We start from the raw sequence: 18,289 nt of genomic DNA, 5'->3' as shown, positions 1-18,289 counted from the left end.
ATCAGAAAGTGGTGTTTACATACTTGTACAGGAATACATTTGTTGAGATGTAGTACTATTTATATTTTTTTTAACATTTAGTATTCATTTGGAAGGAGAATGAGTTATTTCTGAGGTCACAGGGACCTGTGGCAAAATGGTAAACTAAGATTCACAGGATTTCTCTGTGCACCTTATCATGCTATCTGATTTTCATCAGTGTAAGTTGCAGGGAGTGAGTTAGCATAGGGGAAGATGTCTTAATCATCCTCTAAGGTAAAAGTTTCTTCTCTTTTATTTTTAATCTATTCCTAGTCCACAGTGTTACTTACTCAGGAGAGGATGAATGGATTTTTTTCCCTAGCAACTTCTTTTTCTAAGTGTATTTTCAGAAACTGCTACACAACTGCTGTTTTATCACCTGTTTCAAAGTCACTTTAGTCCAGTGTATTGAATAAGGAACAGAACCTAAAGATTCTGTTAAAAGCTCCTGGAGCATCATTAACAAGCCATGATGACTAAATTCTGGCTAAAAATGCAACTACATTTGCAGTAGCTTACTGTTCTCTCTTCACCCGAGAGCATTATTTCTGAGTGTAATGCTGGACTCCTGTTGAATACATCAAACAGATATAATGGAGAAAATAATAAAGTCAGGCACAGCTAGGAAAAACATCTGACTGCAAACCCATCCTTTTGCCATAAATTATGATACAATGCCATGGGTGCCTGTGAAGAAGCAGATGCTGCTCTTAAGAGTAGGCTTTCTCCATTGGAATCAGAACAGATTGTAGCTGGAGGTCTTAGTTCTGGAATAGCTCAAGTACTGCTTCTCTGAACTGCTGAGAAGGTCTGAACAGTTAGACCCTGCTCAGGGAAGTGAATCGGTTAAAACAGCTTGGTGACAAAGACTGCATCAGTAACCTGACTTACACAGCGTTGTTAAGAAACAGAACGTTACATCTTTTATGCAGCAGGAAAACTTACCAAGCACCACTTACTTCCAGTAACAGAGAATTAGGTTACATTTTAATTCTAATTTTTCCAGCAAATATTTTTCAGGCTTCTCCTTCTGCTCTTTTGAGTGTAATACTTGCTTTCAAGAACATTAGTTCTTGAAAGACATTCATCGGACATTTAATGTTTCAGTATTTCAGGTCATTTGCTAAAACGTAAATATGCAGACCAACTGCATCACTAGGAAAAGTGGTTTTAACAAAGTCATTGGAGGACTCCTAAATGCTCTTTAAAAGCATAAAGTGTCTAGGCTTCATTATCTAAAGCATTCTGTCTCAGGACTGTAAGAGTTACCAACACGTCAACAAGAGAAGCACAGTTACTTTTGAAACTGTAAATCAGTTTATCTTGGCACTTAAAACCACAGCCATAAAGTCACACTCTGCTTTCTGCCAAGCCCCCAACCCTGCTTACTCCATTGACTGGCTAGTCAAGTATAAAAAAAACAAAAGCTTCAGTTAAGCCTTAACAGACTTTTAAAACTTTGTATCCGTTTTTTCATGGTGTACACACTGGCAGCTGCATCCAAGGATGAGGGGTTTTTGTTTTAGCAGCTAACTATAGAGAATCCTCTTGCTATATTGCACATAGAGAACCAAGCTGGGAAGTTGAGTGCACCAAGAACGTAACTTGAGCTTTCCCAGCAGAGTATACCAGAGAGTAGAGCCCTCTGCGACCGCACAGCATGTGGGAAACTGCCTGCCTGCAGTCCCTGTTTCTGTTTCAAGCCAGAGATCCCTTGGGCAGCCTGTGCACATGTACACATGGCTGACCAGGAGGAAGTTTTATGGCAGAGGCAGGATGAGACTCGAGCTTCAGAAGCAGCACAAAATTGCCTTAGCTATGAGAACACACCTGCCTGCTTCATCCACCACGTGCCCTCATGGTGTAACTAAAAACAACCATTGTCACTACAGCTTGCACAGTTTGAGTCTCCATCAAAATGGGTCTACTCTAACCAGTAAGGGTCATTTGAGGGGAAAAAAAAAAAAGAAAGATGCAGTAGCAATAAATGCAAGGAAAACCAGAGAGGAATCCTAAAATATCCAGAACTCTGAAATTTTGACCTTTTTAACAAAATTGGAACTGAATGGCAAAATTCTGTTCATATGGAGCCTTGTTAGACCATTCTTTATAAGGATCTCAACTGTGCAAACTGTTTCTATCTGTGCTTTTTCTGTCAAATGAGGTAAAGGACAACTTGCACATGATTTTCTTTGGCAGATTTGCAGGGAAGTTGTCACAAGAGTAGCTATTTGTAAAACAGCAAGGAATGCTGAGAGTTGTGACTCAATTGCAGACCCATTTTTCTGGGGTGACAGCACTCGTGGGTATAGAGTCAGTCTCTGCTCTCAGCTGTGCTGCTGTTCACATCAGCTCTGCTTGCTGGATGCATACACACACCTCTCTGGAGCTCTGCCACTGAGAGCTGCTTCCTCTATGGAATACCTCACCTGCATGAGCATTAAAAATGCACTTGGGAACCAGTGTCGTTTGAATCCTTTTTTTCTGAGGAAAACAACACATGCAAGTACATATATTGCTGTAACTTTATAGTCAAGCTCCACTAGATATGTTGCTCCAGCCAAGACAACATTGTCACATTTGAACTTTACCAGTTAAAAGTGGGCAGGGCCCATGTAAAAGGCTAATTTCGGACTAAGCCAATAGACAGCTAATCTGCACTGCAGGAACTGTGTTGGTTACACTAAAAATTCATGATGGAGATGAGTCTCCTAACAAGAAAAACTATACACACAGTTAAACCATTTCCTTAAATGACATACATTGTACTGACAAACGTATGGTTATAATTATTATTTCCCCTGGTCTAAATTGCAGCTACTCAACTAGTTTTGTTCACTAGGTGTAGAAAAAATTCCTAATAACCTGATACCAGAAAAACACCTTAGCCTACAGAACAGCAAAGATCCATTTCTTCATCTTTTCACCTCATAGATCTTACACAAAAGGTGGCTCACACACCATGGATCTCCTCCACCTCTCAGACCACCAGACCTACTGGCGACAAAAATGTGAAGGTTCAGATCTCCTTGGGGATGACCACTCACCTTTCACAAACATACCCCAACAGCAAGGCAAGGAAGGGCACAGAAGCCAAGGGAAGAAAAAGCAGAGCCATTCCACAAATGCTACTGGACCCATACATCAGTTTTCCCAGGGATCACTTTTACATTCCTACAATGCTGTATGAAAGATAGGTGAGACTTGGGTCAACTGTGCACAATTCTAACAGAGGAAGGAAAGAGTCCTGGATGAAAAGCTTGGAGACTCTCAGAGGTACAGTGTTCCAGCAAGAAGCTACTGCAGCCGTCACACTTGCCACCAAGCCTTGTCGCCAACATAAATCAGAAGTGGAAGTGTTAGAAACGGCAGCTGTGCTAATAAAACAGATTTACAGCACTGACATAAACTCATGTTTTACTACAGTTGTAGCCATGTGAAAGCAGTGCCCCACACCTTCAGGGAAGAGTTCCCACACATTGCCTAGTCTCAGATCCCCATGGCTTCCACTCCTCTGGGAGTGGGTCAGCAGTGTTGCAGAGAACAGTGAGCAAAGAGCTCTTCAGAACAGGGGCCCTGCTCTCTTACTTTTCAAAAATGCTGAGAAATTTGAAAACTCACTAAAAATCTTAGCACTTTGAGCCTAATTAACATCACTAGAGCTGTTAAGGTTTTGACTATAGCAGTAAAAATATCTGCTATTCCACTCCAGATTTCAACTGAACTCTTCCAAAAAGACACACTTACAGGACTTGAGACTGAATCAAGTTCCTCCCACTGCTCAAGTGACTTTTCACTCAGATTAGCAGACACTTCCGTCATCCTATTAACACTTAAATCATCAGCAGTATGCTCATTTACAATGTAAAGTATGATCTTATCAGACAAAATGCTGCCTCTAATCCAAGTACGTGCAGATCAAAGTGAAACCCAAAACCTAGGGACTGATGCTGTCATCAACAGCATCACACCTAACTAAAAATGTGCTCAAATGTATAGCACTATCTCAAACAGTCTGAACAGTCCTTTCAAAAAGTTATAAAACTGGGAAAGAAATCCTAATCAAGTACCTCTAGGAACTCAGGAGGAAAAACCAGCACATAAAAACTAAAAGCACAGTAATGCCACTTAATGAGACATGAATAAATTTTTATTACAATTTCAGGTGCATGGATTGTAACCTAGAAAACAAACAAACCCAAAACTCAGAAGAAGAGACAGAAGTAGTATTTTGGATTCACATCATAAATTCGGTGTCCCAAATGCACCAGTTGAACTGCTTATCACTCCCTGTCACCCAGGTGACATGTCTCAGGTGTCAGTCAGTACTGAAATTCTGAAGTTTGTCAGCATTATACTCAACACAGCCTTCTTTCTACTGAATCCAACAGGATTAGAAACTGCATTATTCTGGATTCAAGTACTGCAGTCCAAATAAAGATGATTTAAAGCTGAATTATGAGCTATTAATAATATGAATAAACCATAGCTAAGTTAATTTTTCTCCAGTTCAGAGACAGCAGAGAGGAGAATCCCACACGAATGCCAACACACAAGTAAGCAAGTGCAGCATAAAAGAGAAAAAGAGGCCACAAAGCCTGCCAGATATCTGCCAGAAACACACTGGTTTTCCTAAGTAGCCCACTCAATTAAATTAAAAATCATATCATTTTTTCAGTATCTTCCATGAGAATGAGACAGATCATCAGACACTAAGCAACTTGAGTTCAAATGCCCATCTACTCTCTTTACTTTGTACTTAGTTTGCAAAACTGAAATGCAAGGGAAACCATTCAGGGGAAAAAATTGCCAAGTAGACTGGTTAAATACACTCTATAAACTTTCTGCCACATGCTCACATTGCAGAACTCAAAGAGTTGTGCTGAACTACAATGGACATGTTTTTAACATCTCAGCTATTCGAGGTGGGTCTTAAAGATTAAGTTCTGTTCAGCTGCTTTATTCAAAGTACTGGAATAGCAGCAGACAAACTGTCAGCTCCATTAGAATTAAAAGTTGTTGGGTTTTGGGGTTGGTTTGCTGGGGTTTTTTAAGACTTCACTAGTCTTAAAAACCTGTACTTTCCAAGTGCAGTTTAACTTGGGTAAATAAATTAATATTCATGAGCTATTTGATACAAACAGACTCAAGCTGTGCCTATCAAGACATCCATTAATTTCAGTGGGAGATGGCTTAGTCAGACTCACATAAAACTGGCCTAATGCTTTATCAGTTTAGATCCTGTAAAAGTAACAATAGCCTGGGATGGCTGCAATCATCTGTGGATCTACAAAACAGACAAGATACAAAACTCCTCCTCCCCATCAGCACACCTGCTGTCAAGATGCAAAATTCAAAGTTTGGGCATTTTTTTCCATAGTACATCTTATTTAACTGTGGTGGAAACAACACCCCAGGTACAGCTAGCCCCCTAAATGCTTGTGTAAAGAAGTACCTTAAAAAAGGTAATAATCATCTGGACCTAATTCAGACAGTTGGCATTGCAGCATATGCTGTTCCCCATGAACAACAAAAAGTATGTTGTAGGACAGCAGGAGCAGGGCTCCAAGGGAGCGGGTGCAAAGGAATCCCCTTTAACTGTTGCTGGCCAAACATCTTCCCACAAGGTCTTCAACAACAACAACAAAGTTTCTCTCCGAAAACGTTTCTGTCCATGCCACAGCTCCGCTTAGCAGATGTATCCGCGCTGTCCCTGGACTGATTCCCTGCTTGGAGAAATCACGTCCAAGGGCTTCCCAGCGTCTTGTAGAAGACGGCATCCCGGCTCCACACTAGCAGCTCTGACTTAATATTTCTGCAAGACCAACAATTTTTTCCACGTATTGCAGACATACGTGTATTTCCATGTATGTCTGTTGGTGCATTTCTTTATGCAGTTTTATAAGCATCCATGGATTATTCTACAGCATGCCTCAGATTTGGATAAAACAAGGCCTTGCTGCAGCCACCTTCCCTCCACACTCCACCACAACAAAATCTGCCACTGTGGGAAGTTGCAGATGTAATTTTTACATATGACAGCTATATCATCTAAAAAGGCAAGTTCAGAACACCCGCTTCCAATAACCTGCGTCCAGCTCAACAGACCGCAAGCAGACCCAACCTTTCCCCTTCTGTACTCTGAATCACTCTTTTTGACAACTGAACTTGTAACCTCCCATCTGACAGCTCAGCCACGGCGTACCCAGGGCAGTTTCACAGAGACCGGTCCCACGCCGCCCCTTCCCGGCGCACCGAACCGAGACTGGCTATAAATGACACCTGGAGAGCAGCCAGGGTGACGCAGAGGAGGGCACCGGCTCTCAGAGTTCGTGCCCGAGAGGCCCGGCACACCGCGTCCCGCCTCTGCCGGCCCGTCCCCGTTTCCCACATCCCCGGCGATTCCGCGGGAAGCGCAGGGACGCACCTGCGCCCGCCACTCCTCCCCGGCAGCGAGCGGGAGGGCAGCACCGGGCGGCATCCATCCCTCCATCCCACGCCCGCCGCCAAGCACCGCCCGGCGGGAGCCGCTCGGTGCCCCCCGGCGGCGGCACCGAGCAGCCTCTGCCGCCGCGGCGAGGCCGGACGGGCGCCGGGAAGGCGGCGGCAGGCGCGGCACGGCGCGGCACAGCACGGCCCCATCCCATCCCTTCCCGGCCCCGCACGCCACCACGATCCCCGTTATCCCGCAGCGCTTGAGGCGGAGGGGGGTGCAGGGGGCCACACCGGCTGCCGCCGCCCGGGAGTTTTAAAGGGGCAGCGCGCCTCGCTAGGACGGGAGCAGCGGCTTTGGCCCAGGGGTGCCCGGAGGGCGGGAGGGCCGCTCCCGTTCCCGGTGGTGGGGCGGGCACGGAGGGAGGGGCGGGGGCTGGGTGTCTCCCGCTGCCGCTGCCGCCACAGCGCTCGCCGCCTCCCCTCCCCCACGGCGGGGGCTCCTCGCCGCAGCCTCTGTGCTCCGCTCCCGGTCATGTGACCCGAACGTAACCGGACAGGAAAAGCCGCCGCCGCCGCCACCGCCGCGCTGACTCCGTTGTTGCTGCTGCCGGGCGCGGAGACGGCGGCGGCCCCCGCGCGGCGCCACCCGGCGGCCCCCACGCCCCCCAGGTGAGCGAGCACCGGCCGCGCCGCGCCCGCCCCGCGGGGCAGCCCGGCCCCGCCGCCCGCACGTGCGCCCGGCCCCGTCGCGCCGGCCGCGGCCCGGGCTGAAGCGGCGGCGGCGGCGGCGGGGGCGCGGCGAGGCCTGCTCGGCCCTACCTCCGCATTGTGTGCGAGGGGCGCCCCGGGCCCCGCCGGGCCGAGGGGGCGCAGGGCGGGAGGTGGAACTCCCCGGTGAATCCCCGCCGGGCCGGGCCGGGCTGGACCGGGCCGGGCGGCTCTATCCGGGACACGGTACGGGGGGGGGGGGAGGGGGGGATGGGTGCGCACCGAGGGGAGGGCCGGGCCGAGCCGGAGGGGAGTGGGTGGGTCGCAGAGAGGGAGGGAGAGAGGGAGGGGGCCGGGCGGGCCGGTACCGCCCGGCGCCGGGCTCGGCTCGGCCGGTTGAGGCCCGCGCTCCCTCCCTCCCGCCCCCTCCGGCGGCGGTGGCGGCGGCGGCAGCAGCAGCAGCAGCAGCGGGATCCGGCGCGCGTGGGGCGGGGCGGCCCCGCCTGTCCCCCGTCCCCCCCCGGCGGATTGGGATGGGCCGGCCCTGGCGGCGGCGGCGGCGGCGGCTCTTCCCGTCTCGCGCGCCCTGGCGGCTCCGCTCGCGCTGCGTCTCGCGCGCCGTCTCCGTCCCGTCCGTGCGCGCGTGGCGTGCGCGGGGGGGGGCGGCGGGCGGGGCCAGGAGGAGGAGGGAGGGGCGGGGCGCAGCCAGTGAGAGCGGCGCGCGGCCGCCCGGCCTTCCGCCCCGGCGGCCAATGGGAGGGCGCCGTCCCCGCCCGCGCAGCGGCCGAGCGTGCTCCGGGCATGGAGGGGGCGCGCGGCTGGACACGCCCCCGGCCCCGGACAAGGCGGGAGCGCCCCGGCGGCGGGGGCGGGAGGCAGGGAAGGGGCGCGCGCCATCCCTTCCCGTCCCGTCCCTTCCCGTCCCGTCCCTTCCCGTCCCGTCCCGTCCCGTCGTGGCGGGCGGGCCGGCCGGGCCGGGCCGGGGCCCATCGCGGGTCCCCGCCCGCTGCTCGGGGTGAGGGCGACGGCCGAGTGGGCGGCTGCCGCCGCTCCGGGAGGTGCGGCGCGTCTGTGAGCGGCCGGGGCCGGGCCGCCGTCGGAGCGGGAGCAGCGCCGCGGGCTCGGTGCTCTCGAGGCTCGGTGCCCGGAGTGCGAGGGCAGAGCGGGAAGCGCCGTGCCCGAGCTGTCCCCTGCCAGCCCGGTTGGCTGCCCGTGCCCCGCGCACTCCCGCGGGGTGGTACCGGCGCTTCCCCGGTGTTATCCTGGGCTTGTGTGTACCCCTTTTCCCTGCGCGGTCTCCGAAGCGAACACTCTTCCCGATCGGGCTCGCCCCCGCGCGGCTTCTCACCCAGCGTTGAACAGATTAGGTAATTTCCAAAGCCGTGGCAGAGCGGGGCCGGGCCAGGGAAGGACTGTCCCCACGGGGTTTCAGGGCGCAACAAGTATTTCACACACTTGTTGAATCGGTCAGCGCTGAAGTACGCCCTTGCCGGTGTTAATCACCATTTTATTTAGCTAAGGGTAAAATTCCTGAGCACACCCATACCTATAATGTACAACGTGCTTTCCTCGCTCTTTTCATCTGCCCTGTGATTTCCTCAGAGTGTAATTCCTGTAGTGCTTTTAGCTAGGGCATTTAAATATAATCCAGATACGTGCAAAACACAACGTTGTGCACACGTATCATTTTTTAAAAAGATCGGTTCAGGTCTCTGATGAAGGACCTGCTGTTTGGGTAAGAGCAAAACTCCAAACCAAACAAACTTAGGACGGTAATAGCTAGAAAGAATGCCTGTCTGGCTTAGAGTGCCCTCACATCGGTGGTTTGCTCTGCTTGGCAAGTTTTGTTGTCCAAGTGCAAACGAGACTGAATTAAAAAATGTAGAACACATTAATAATCTAAATTAAAGGTTAAAAAAAAATGTCTAGTGTGTTTTCTGTAACATCACCCTCATGGCGCATCTTGCAGTATTAAATAACACCAAGCATAATTTTTGTTCTTGCTGATAGCAAGTATTCCCTCTTGTGGAGAGAGGAAGAGAATTTTAGCATATTGTATGTACAAACTTAGTTATCCAAACATTATTTTAGGGAGGAGACTATGTACCTAAAGAGAGCTGAAACCTTTTTCTCTTATTAACTGTAGGAAAATAATCAGCTGTATCTTACACTGTATTTCTTTCTTTGTCTTTACACACCTGTCTCCAGTGAGTTCTGATCTCGTGTGAATGCAAAGGAATGCATTTGGCCAGCCTGGTTATTGCTTTAAATATGAGGGAATTCTTCCCTGTCCAGCAAGTAGAAATACTTGCTTCTCCAATGACTAAACATACTGGCATATGTGGGATACACTTCTGTTCTCTTTCCCAAAAAGCCGTGCTCTTACTGTGTAAAAGAAACAAGGCACTTGAACCTGACTTAAAATTTTGATAACTTCCTGCTAAGTTTAGAGGAGAAAACACCCAAGACTTTTTATAAACCTTTTGGTCCACTTCTAGTTTCACCTTCTCTTTCTGTTCTGTTCTGGTTCTGTCCTGGGCATTACATGGCCAGGAATTTTTTTGGCTTCTCTTGCTGTTTTATATGTTTATGTACAGATCTACATTGCTTCATACTTTCACTTTTTTTGACCAAAGCTCTATTTGCTTTGATTAACTTTGTATCTGCTCGTTGATCTTACTAGCCCTATATTCATCCATCCATCCAACCATGGGTAACTGTCCTAATGTGTTTTCCTGGCTATTTTTTTCCCCCGAAGTTACCAATTTTTGCTTCCAAGGCTGCCCTTGAATCCTTGAGAAAAAGTTTCTAGCTCTTAGGTAGTGCTTTATGGGCAGGCTCCAGCAGCTGGTACAAGGAGGTGCCTGGGAGGGTGAGGGGCTGTGGAAGCCCTGGCCTAGGGGGGCTTGGGTCAGTGCCACGTTTCACCGTTCATTATCCTACCTGGTGCTGAAGGCTGGCCATGGACAGAACTGCACCTCTCACTCTTTCAGTTTCTTGATTTGCTAGGCAGGCATGAGGCATGCAGACTTCTTAAAAATGCTGTTGTGGCTGGTCTCAGTAAATAGATCAATAATTGTTAGGTGAAATTATAGTCCAGAGAGCTTGCCAATACCTAGAATGAATTCACTGTATGAGCCTGGGAAGATTCAGGTGTGTATCTGGTGTTTCCCAGGAGAGGGCATAACCATCACAAATGTTTGGTTATCTAATGTTGAACTTGGATTCAGCTGGATGGACCCATAACTTTTAGGTAAAAGATATAGAGAGACATTAAAATCCAGGTTAAAAATACACTCCCACCAACATAGGTGAGGGTGACTGACGTCAGAAATTCAGCTTTCCTATTTGAGCAGACAGGTAGCAACCAAAACACTTTCTTTTTCCTATTGTGTATAGGTGTTTTTACTACTTACTAATATATCTTCCTTAGCTATTTATATTTCTGTATCCAAGTACCCACAACATGCCTTTTCAGAACACTTTAGTCGTGGTTCTCCTTTGCTCTTTAAGCCTTGGTAAATCACTCACACCTTTGTGAATTGCATTGCCGATCACGAAAGAGAGATCCTTGCCTATATGTAAGGTATCTTTTATACAGTAACTTGTGGTTAAGATGTGTTACTAAAGTATGGCATCTGGATATTGGAGAAAATATCTGTTAAGAGACAGCTACTGTTGCATCTGTGCATCTACTGTTAAGTTTTACATGAAAGTCATTTGCTTTTCAGAGTGTAAAAAAATGGATTTGGCCAACCATGGACTTATTCTGCTGCAGCAGCTAAATGCTCAGAGAGAGTTCGGTTTCCTGTGTGACTGCACAGTTGCCATTGGGGATGTCTACTTCAAGGCACACAAATCTGTCCTCGCTTCTTTCTCCAACTACTTCAAGATGTTGTTTGTTCATCAAACCAGGTAACTGTAAAAAGGTTCACCATTTAAATGTTGTTCAGTTAACTAAGCTAAGGAAGTCTAGAAACATTTTGAAACAAAAATGTTCTTTTTGCTTCTTGCTCTGACATAAGGAGTATGGAATCCAGTCTTATCTCCAAACTAGAACCTCACTTTAGAACATGTTCAAGTTGAACTGTGATTCATTAACAGTCATTTTATAATTCAGCACAAGTTCTTTATCCTTAAAAAAGCATAGAACATAGAATTTCTACAGTTGAGTACTTCAAGGATCCTGTCTTCTTTCCTGCACTTTCCTTCCCCCACTTACTATCTTCTGCTCTGTCTTGACACTGTTCTTGACATTTGTGTAATGTTACATACAACCCAGTAAGTATTTGCTAGGAGGTTTTGAGAAATAAACTTACAAAAGAGGTGTATGTGTTTCATTTCTTTGCAGTTTTTCAGTCAGTTAAATGGTAAAATACTACATGGTGGAAAATAAGGGGGTTTGTGGTACTTTTCTTTCTGTGTTTGGTTTTTTTTTTTGTACCACAGCCTTACATTGAAGACATTGAAAAGATCACCAAAGTGTGAGACCACTCTAAAGATTTTTTGGTCTTTTTCCAAAATACTTGAAATAACTCAGAAAGTTTATGTTAAGTGAGTCACACTCTTAACTCATTGGCTAAGAGTTCTTAGCCAAAAGTGAACTGCTAGGACAGAAGTGCATTTGCACTTCTGAAACAGTACTGCAGGCAGATGTATCAGTCTTGATGCTCCATCAAGAGCACACAGTCATCTTTGGAAAACAGCATTGCAAGGTTTACTTTTGAGTCATATATCTGAATTCAGAAACAGTCACAGAGAGAGCTCGAGAAGGGTGTACCTCAAGAAATGGAAGAATTGCCTATAATTTCATCCTCAGCTTGGTAGCCTATGGTAGTTAGAGCATTCAGGCCACAGCACGCAGTCATGTCCATTTCTGAATTTCTGTGTTTTATTTATGTTTGTTTTTAATAGAGGAGCTACAAATACTTCTGAAAAATAATTAGAATCCCAGTTCCTCTCTGGTTAGCTAACTGAGCTAACCAAGATGTTCCGTGTTTTCTTTCTTCTTCTGAGAACCTTGCCTTGCGTTCTGCACGGAAATACAGCTTTGGCTAGAGCAGTGGTAGCTGTCTCAGTCCTGAGCATCGTAAAGGTTGATGCATAGGGCACACTGAGCTGGAGGGTGGTGTTGGTTTCAGTCCTGTTGGGCTGAAGAAAGCATCACAGCCTAAGCATCTTCCTTTGAGTGCTCTAACCAAGGGACTGCTAGGCTGACCAGGCGGTCCGCTGGTGCTGCTGTTTCTCCTTCCCTATTCAAGGAAAGAAGCTGCTGTTCTGCGGCATAAGGAACCTGGACTCCATGGGTTACACCTGTTGCATCAGATGCCCAGGGGGATTCACACCCTGTCCCGCATGGTTTCTGGATCGTAATGCACTTGGGACAGTGCGATACCACACACTTGCAGAACTGTAGCTGTAAACCCTAGTGGGACATAGAAGCCCAGCAGGGAAGTGCCAGATGAATTTTAGGTGTTTTCAGGGTTAAATACTGAGAAGAGTTTAATGGACTGTGAATTTAGAGTCCCATGCTAGCAGGTTTTAATTTAGCTACAGATGTGTTTGAATCCAGCCAAGAAAAGGGGAAAAATGTCTTTGTAGTTTACAAAATATATTAATATGTGACACCACATTTGCAACAAGCAGTTTAGAATGGTATAGATTGCAATGGGACAGCTTTTCTTTCAAGCTGGTTACTTCACTGAGGAAAAAAGTCATCTTTCAAGTAGCTCCTAAGTTTAGCTCTTTTACAGTAAATCATTTCTGTTAATATTCATTGCAGATTCTGTCTTTTGAATTTAAGTAGAAGCCTCCTATTTTTATCAAGGCTTGAATAACCTAGAACTGGAAAAAAATATTTTCCTTATCTCTTGTTTATAATTTTGTTTCACCTTTCAGTGAATGTGTCCGTTTGAAAGCGACCGACATACAACCAGATATCTTCAGTTATCTCTTGCATTTGATGTACACTGGGAAGATGGCACCACAACTCATTGACCCAGTTCGACTAGAACAGGGAATAAAGTTTCTGCATGCATATCCACTAATTCAAGAGGCCAGCCTTGCAAGTCAGGGAACTTTTTCTCACCCGGATCAAGTCTTTCCATTAGCATCTTCATTATATGGCATTCAGATTGCAGATCACCAGATAAGACATCCCACTAAGGTTACGTCAGCGACTGACAAACTTGGGCGAGAACCACGGCCACAGACATCACGGATGAACCAAGAGCAGGTTTCTGAAGGCTCACAGCTCTCGCAGTTGGGTGCAAATCTGCCACAAGTGACCCGGACAAATATGTCTGCTTCTGACCCGTTGCCATCTTCTCTGTCTCCAGAATTGGTATCTGCTGCTGGTAATAATTCACCTTCGGGAGAAGAGGCCAACATGGAAGCATCTTCTTCAGATGAGCAGCCTGCCTCTCTCACGATTGCACATGTCAAGCCAAGCATTATGAAAAGGAATGGAAGCTTCCCAAAATACTATGCCTGTCACCTCTGTGGTCGCCGGTTCAATCTGCGCAGCAGTTTGCGGGAGCACCTGCAGATCCACACAGGAGTTCCCTTCACATCTAGCCAGCAGGGAGAAAGTAATATTTCTTTGTCTCTCTGTAACAACACAGCTGATAAAGACGCCATGGAAGTGCCTGAAGCAGGGATGATTAGTGACAGCGAGCTGCAGCAGATCTCAGACTCTCCAATAATTGATGGGCAGCAGCAGTCAGAGACACCTCCCCCCTCTGATATCGCAGACATTGACAACCTGGAGCAGGCAGATCAAGAGAGGGAGGTAAAGAGACGGAAATATGAATGCTCCATCTGTGGTCGCAAATTTATTCAGAAAAGCCACTGGAGGGAGCACATGTACATACACACAGGCAAGCCCTTCAAGTGCAGCACTTGTGACAAAAGCTTTTGTAGGGCTAACCAGGCTGCCAGACACGTGTGCCTAAACCAGAGCATGGACACGTACACGATGGTGGATAAACAGACTCTGGAGCTCTGTACTTTTGAGGAAGGCAGTCAAATGGACAACATGTTAGTACAGACCAACAAGCCCTACAAATGTAACTTGTGTGACAAAACTTTTTCAACTCCCAATGAAGTAGTCAAACATTCGTGCCAAAATCAAAACTCTGTCTTTACACTAGAAGAAGATCGTTCCATTCTGTTAGGTGGTGGGGACACAGAAGCCTCAGAGACTGATAATGCAGTGTTAGCCTCCATCAAAAAGGAGCAGGAAGCAGTGTTGTTGGACTGAATGTGAAACCTATATCAATTTTTTAAAGTTTCTTTACTCATTTTTTATTAAACCAATTTTTTCCTCCCCCTACCTCTTACCTCACTTATCCCCGCCATCTTTTCCAGCAACCTCCTTCCCACCCTTTGTCTTCAACAACCAGAACTGTACTGGCACATTAGGAAATTGGACTTTGCCTCTCCCACCAAAACAAACAAAAAAGCTCTTGCATCAAACCACAACAAAATTGATTTTAATACAAAGGAACGTGAAAAAACAATCCAGCTAACTATGTTGATAGTATTAGTTATTCCAAATTTAATAGATTTTAAACAAAATTTAGATTGCTTAAAAGTGTATTTAGATACAATGATGAGTGTAACGAGAAACAGAGTATCAGTTTGGTAAGCAAAGGATATATGTATTTTAGTTTCCCTGGTAGAAGGCATTTTGAGATCTGGCAGATTAAACACCATGCTCTTTACAAGTCCACATGCAAGTCAATTAAGGTTATAACCTAAGCCCTCAGAGCTTTTCTCAAGGAATGCAGAAATCTCTGTTCATTGAGTTAAAAAGAGCTGAGGGTGTTGGTTTTCTTTTAGCTGTATGTTTTCCTTCAAGTATGCCTTTGGGTATCTGTTTCAGAGTCAAGCAAAGTCGTTACTTAGTCAAATTTTGACTAAAGTAGCTGTAATAGTAATGTGATGGCAATCTTTATATATATATATATATATACTGTATATGTATAAAGATTTATATATATATAAAGTGTTTGTGTGTATATTTGGTACAGGTAAATAAATGCACACATCCTTTTTAAGTAACTGGCCATCTACTCTCAGATTCAGCCTGGAATGTCTTTTAGTTGTTCAACAGAACTAGTCATTGCACAGGTTACTTTTAACCAAATTTGAAACGTCCTGAGCTGTGTGCATTTTTATTGACCTGTTGAAGAGAAGCCAATAGGTAAGTGTTGTCACCCAAGCTACCAAGGAAACTAGAGAAGTGGCATACTGGTGAGCACTGCACCATCGCTAGTGCAGCACGTGTGTGTGTTGTTAGCTATATATAGGTTTGAGTCATTCTGGATGAAAGGAGAGAGAAAAGCTTTATTCCCTTACTCAGGCAAGGAATGTCCATGATTTCATTTGGTCTAATGGCATGAGTTAAGAGGGAGAAAAAGTGGTGTTCTAGCAACAGGGGATCATGGTTGTTTTAAAATGAATCTGTAGTGCTGGCTGGGAAATTCTGCTCTATGAGAGTCCTGTTATTTTGAAAGCCAAGACGAAGCCTGCAAAAACTGAAAGGATGAATTCTGTAGTTTTAGTTACTGCTGATGGTAGTACTGCATCTTTGTGTTAAAAATCAAGTTGTTGATTTTTATTATTTCATATAGATGCCCAGATTTTTTGCTGGTAGCCTAAAAACCTAAAGTGACAGCAGCAGTGAAGCCCACTGAGCAATTACTGGGCCAGCAGAAGGCGTAAGTGGACAGAAAAAGTGCCCCATCATAAATGGAGACAGTGTGTGTTTGGGGGGAGGGGTGGGAGAGGGCAAGTCACAAACCACAGCTCTTCTCTGTGTGTATGTTTAAACTGAATATCATCTTTTTGTGTATAGTTAAGTTCTCAGATTTGTAAGTTTTTATACATCATTTCATTGAATAAAAACTGAATTAAATGGGATATGATTTATTGAGTTGAAGGTGGAAGGTTGCCGGTGTTTGGTCTTCCTGAATGAGCTCTTGCTGAATCAGTTTAAAAGCCAAGTGATGTATCCTGTTCATCAGACTAAAACCTCTGTCACACAAGTGAACAGTGAGCTTACTAAAATTTAAGGTGGATTTAGCACAAAAAGTTACTACATACTAGACTTTTTCCCAGTTTATTATAATATGACAGTTATTGTAAAGTTTATTGTAAGTGGTATTGATTTTATTATCTCTCTTGTATTAGAGTAATAGATTTAAAATCAATTTACTTCAAAGTATAGAAGTCTTTTTGAGATAAAAAAATAACATCTTACAGAATTATTTTAGTGTTTCCCATTTTAAAACTTCTTTAGGATCTTCATCTACCAATATAATTCCCCTAAATGTGGGGTTTATTTAATCTTCCTTAAAAATGCTCTCAGAGTAGAAAAACAAAAGAATAAATCTTTCCTAGTTCAGGGTAATGTCAGCTTTTGAGGTATCTGTGGTTTAGGGGATGGTCACAAGTTCATTTCCAAAATGACTGAAGCTGCTAAAGGTGCTGCCACCTCAGCTGTTAGTTACTGCTTAGATGCTGTTTTTGCTTTTCATTCCAGAGCTCTGCTCTGGGGCAAAGTACAACAGTTCAGCTCAACTCTCCAGGTAGCTGGTTGTTTCGGGGTGCACATGGCCACACCATTTATTGTGAGACATTATTCCTGCTCCCACCTTTCCTTCTCCACTCTTTGGACATCATGATGTTTGCTCAGTTACATGTTGAATGGACTCAAGTGAAAAACAACCAGTCTTAAAAAGTGCTATTTTTTTCTGTCAAGTTTGTTCCTTATTTTAGCTCTGCAGAAGGTTTTGAACAACTCACAGATTGTCCAAGGATGGAGATGAGCCGGGAAGAGGCTTTACTGAAGCCAGTGTTGCTGCTAGCAACATCCAGGATGTAGAAGATGGGAAGTGGTGACTCCCACTTGGGCAGGTAGCTCCTCTGGAGGGCAGTGTGGCCTTGCAGGCCGGTGTGCTGCCCAGCAAGAAGGAGCAAGGTAGGCAGGGAACAAGCAGCCGTGGAAGGAGTTGGTTATGACTACTGCTGCTACAAGGAACGTGAAGTTGCAGGCTCAGCAGAGATACTTTCACCTGTTAATATTTATTCTTATGAAATAACACGGTCGGGTAAAGAGAAAAAAAAAATCACAATAAAGAGACTGTTTTAATATGTGTCGAGCTATGATAATGGTGTCTTTTAAATACCCTTTTATTGTCTGATGCTCCATAGGGATGTTTAAGTCATTGCCTTTCAACTGCTTGAGCAGTTTTGTTTATCTACAATGAACTAGAAACTATTAGAAATTGTATTACTAACAGCTGCATCAAGAATTTGGGAAATTACAGCACAGATGCAATTTGGTTCAAGATTCTTCATTTAAACTCTGAATTATTATTACTGTTAGAGATAACTTCAGGGTTTATTTTTCAGTGTTTGACTTGGAGATTTGTGGCTGAGTTGCTCATTGATCACTCAGTCTGCTCACCTGCTGAAGTTGTGAATTTTCTACCAAACGAAAGCAGACTGCTGAGAAATTGGTGAAAATCTGCCATCATTCAAGGCTGCGGGCTGGAACTTCAGCCCCATGTTTTTCCAAAGGAGTATCTTCGAAGTTAATTTCCATGGCATGTCACTTGACATCTCTGCCTTCACTTCAAAAGTACGAAACATCTACAAATCCATCTGCTCCAACAGAGGGTTATCACTTCTGAAAGTGAAGTTTGCAGTCCATTGCAATCAATTATTTTTGTATCAAATATCTTCTTAGTCACTGGTCTGATAATTATTCTGCTTCTGCAGAGGGAGAATTTATCAGAAGATGCTTGGGTTACAAACATTGAATACTTAAAATTGGGCTCTTGTTTACACTGCAGGACCTTCAGTTGCTGTCTTGATGTTTAGAAAATCTGGCTGGCTCTTCAGCTCCAAATCCCACAAAATAAAAGCCTCAGTCACAAAAAGTTGTCAGTTGCAAGAAAAAAAAAGAAATAGATTTCATTCTGTTTACTTTAAATAACTTCTTTGACATTGCAACATATTTTACATTAATTAAAGGAGACCTGGTTAGACAAGAGCAGGTGCTGTGGTGCCTGGTGGCATCACAATCTCTCAGTATTTTTTTCCCAATCTGCTTAAC

At 45.4% G+C, this 18,289-nt stretch overlaps 1 protein-coding gene across 1 annotated transcript; it reads left to right on the top strand.

The window, feature by feature from the left end:
• Positions 1 to 6,904: 6,904 nt before the first annotated feature.
• On the top strand, positions 6,905 to 17,325 carry ZBTB2 (zinc finger and BTB domain containing 2). The gene is made up of 3 exons (XM_032101853.1): positions 6,905 to 7,125; positions 10,896 to 11,079; positions 13,063 to 17,325. Exons 2-3 carry the CDS (start codon positions 10,907 to 10,909, stop codon positions 14,423 to 14,425), a joined length of 1,536 nt encoding a protein of 511 aa, XP_031957744.1. The 5' UTR covers positions 6,905 to 7,125; positions 10,896 to 10,906; the 3' UTR covers positions 14,426 to 17,325.
• The last annotated feature ends 964 nt before the right edge of the window (positions 17,326 to 18,289 follow it).

This window comes from Corvus moneduloides, chromosome 3 (assembly GCF_009650955.1).
Source record: "Corvus moneduloides isolate bCorMon1 chromosome 3, bCorMon1.pri, whole genome shotgun sequence".
In the NCBI taxonomy this organism is placed as follows: Eukaryota; Metazoa; Chordata; class Aves; order Passeriformes; family Corvidae; genus Corvus; species Corvus moneduloides.
The sequence above is the reverse complement of the archived record's forward strand: the minus strand, read 5'-3'. Positions and strand labels throughout refer to the sequence as shown.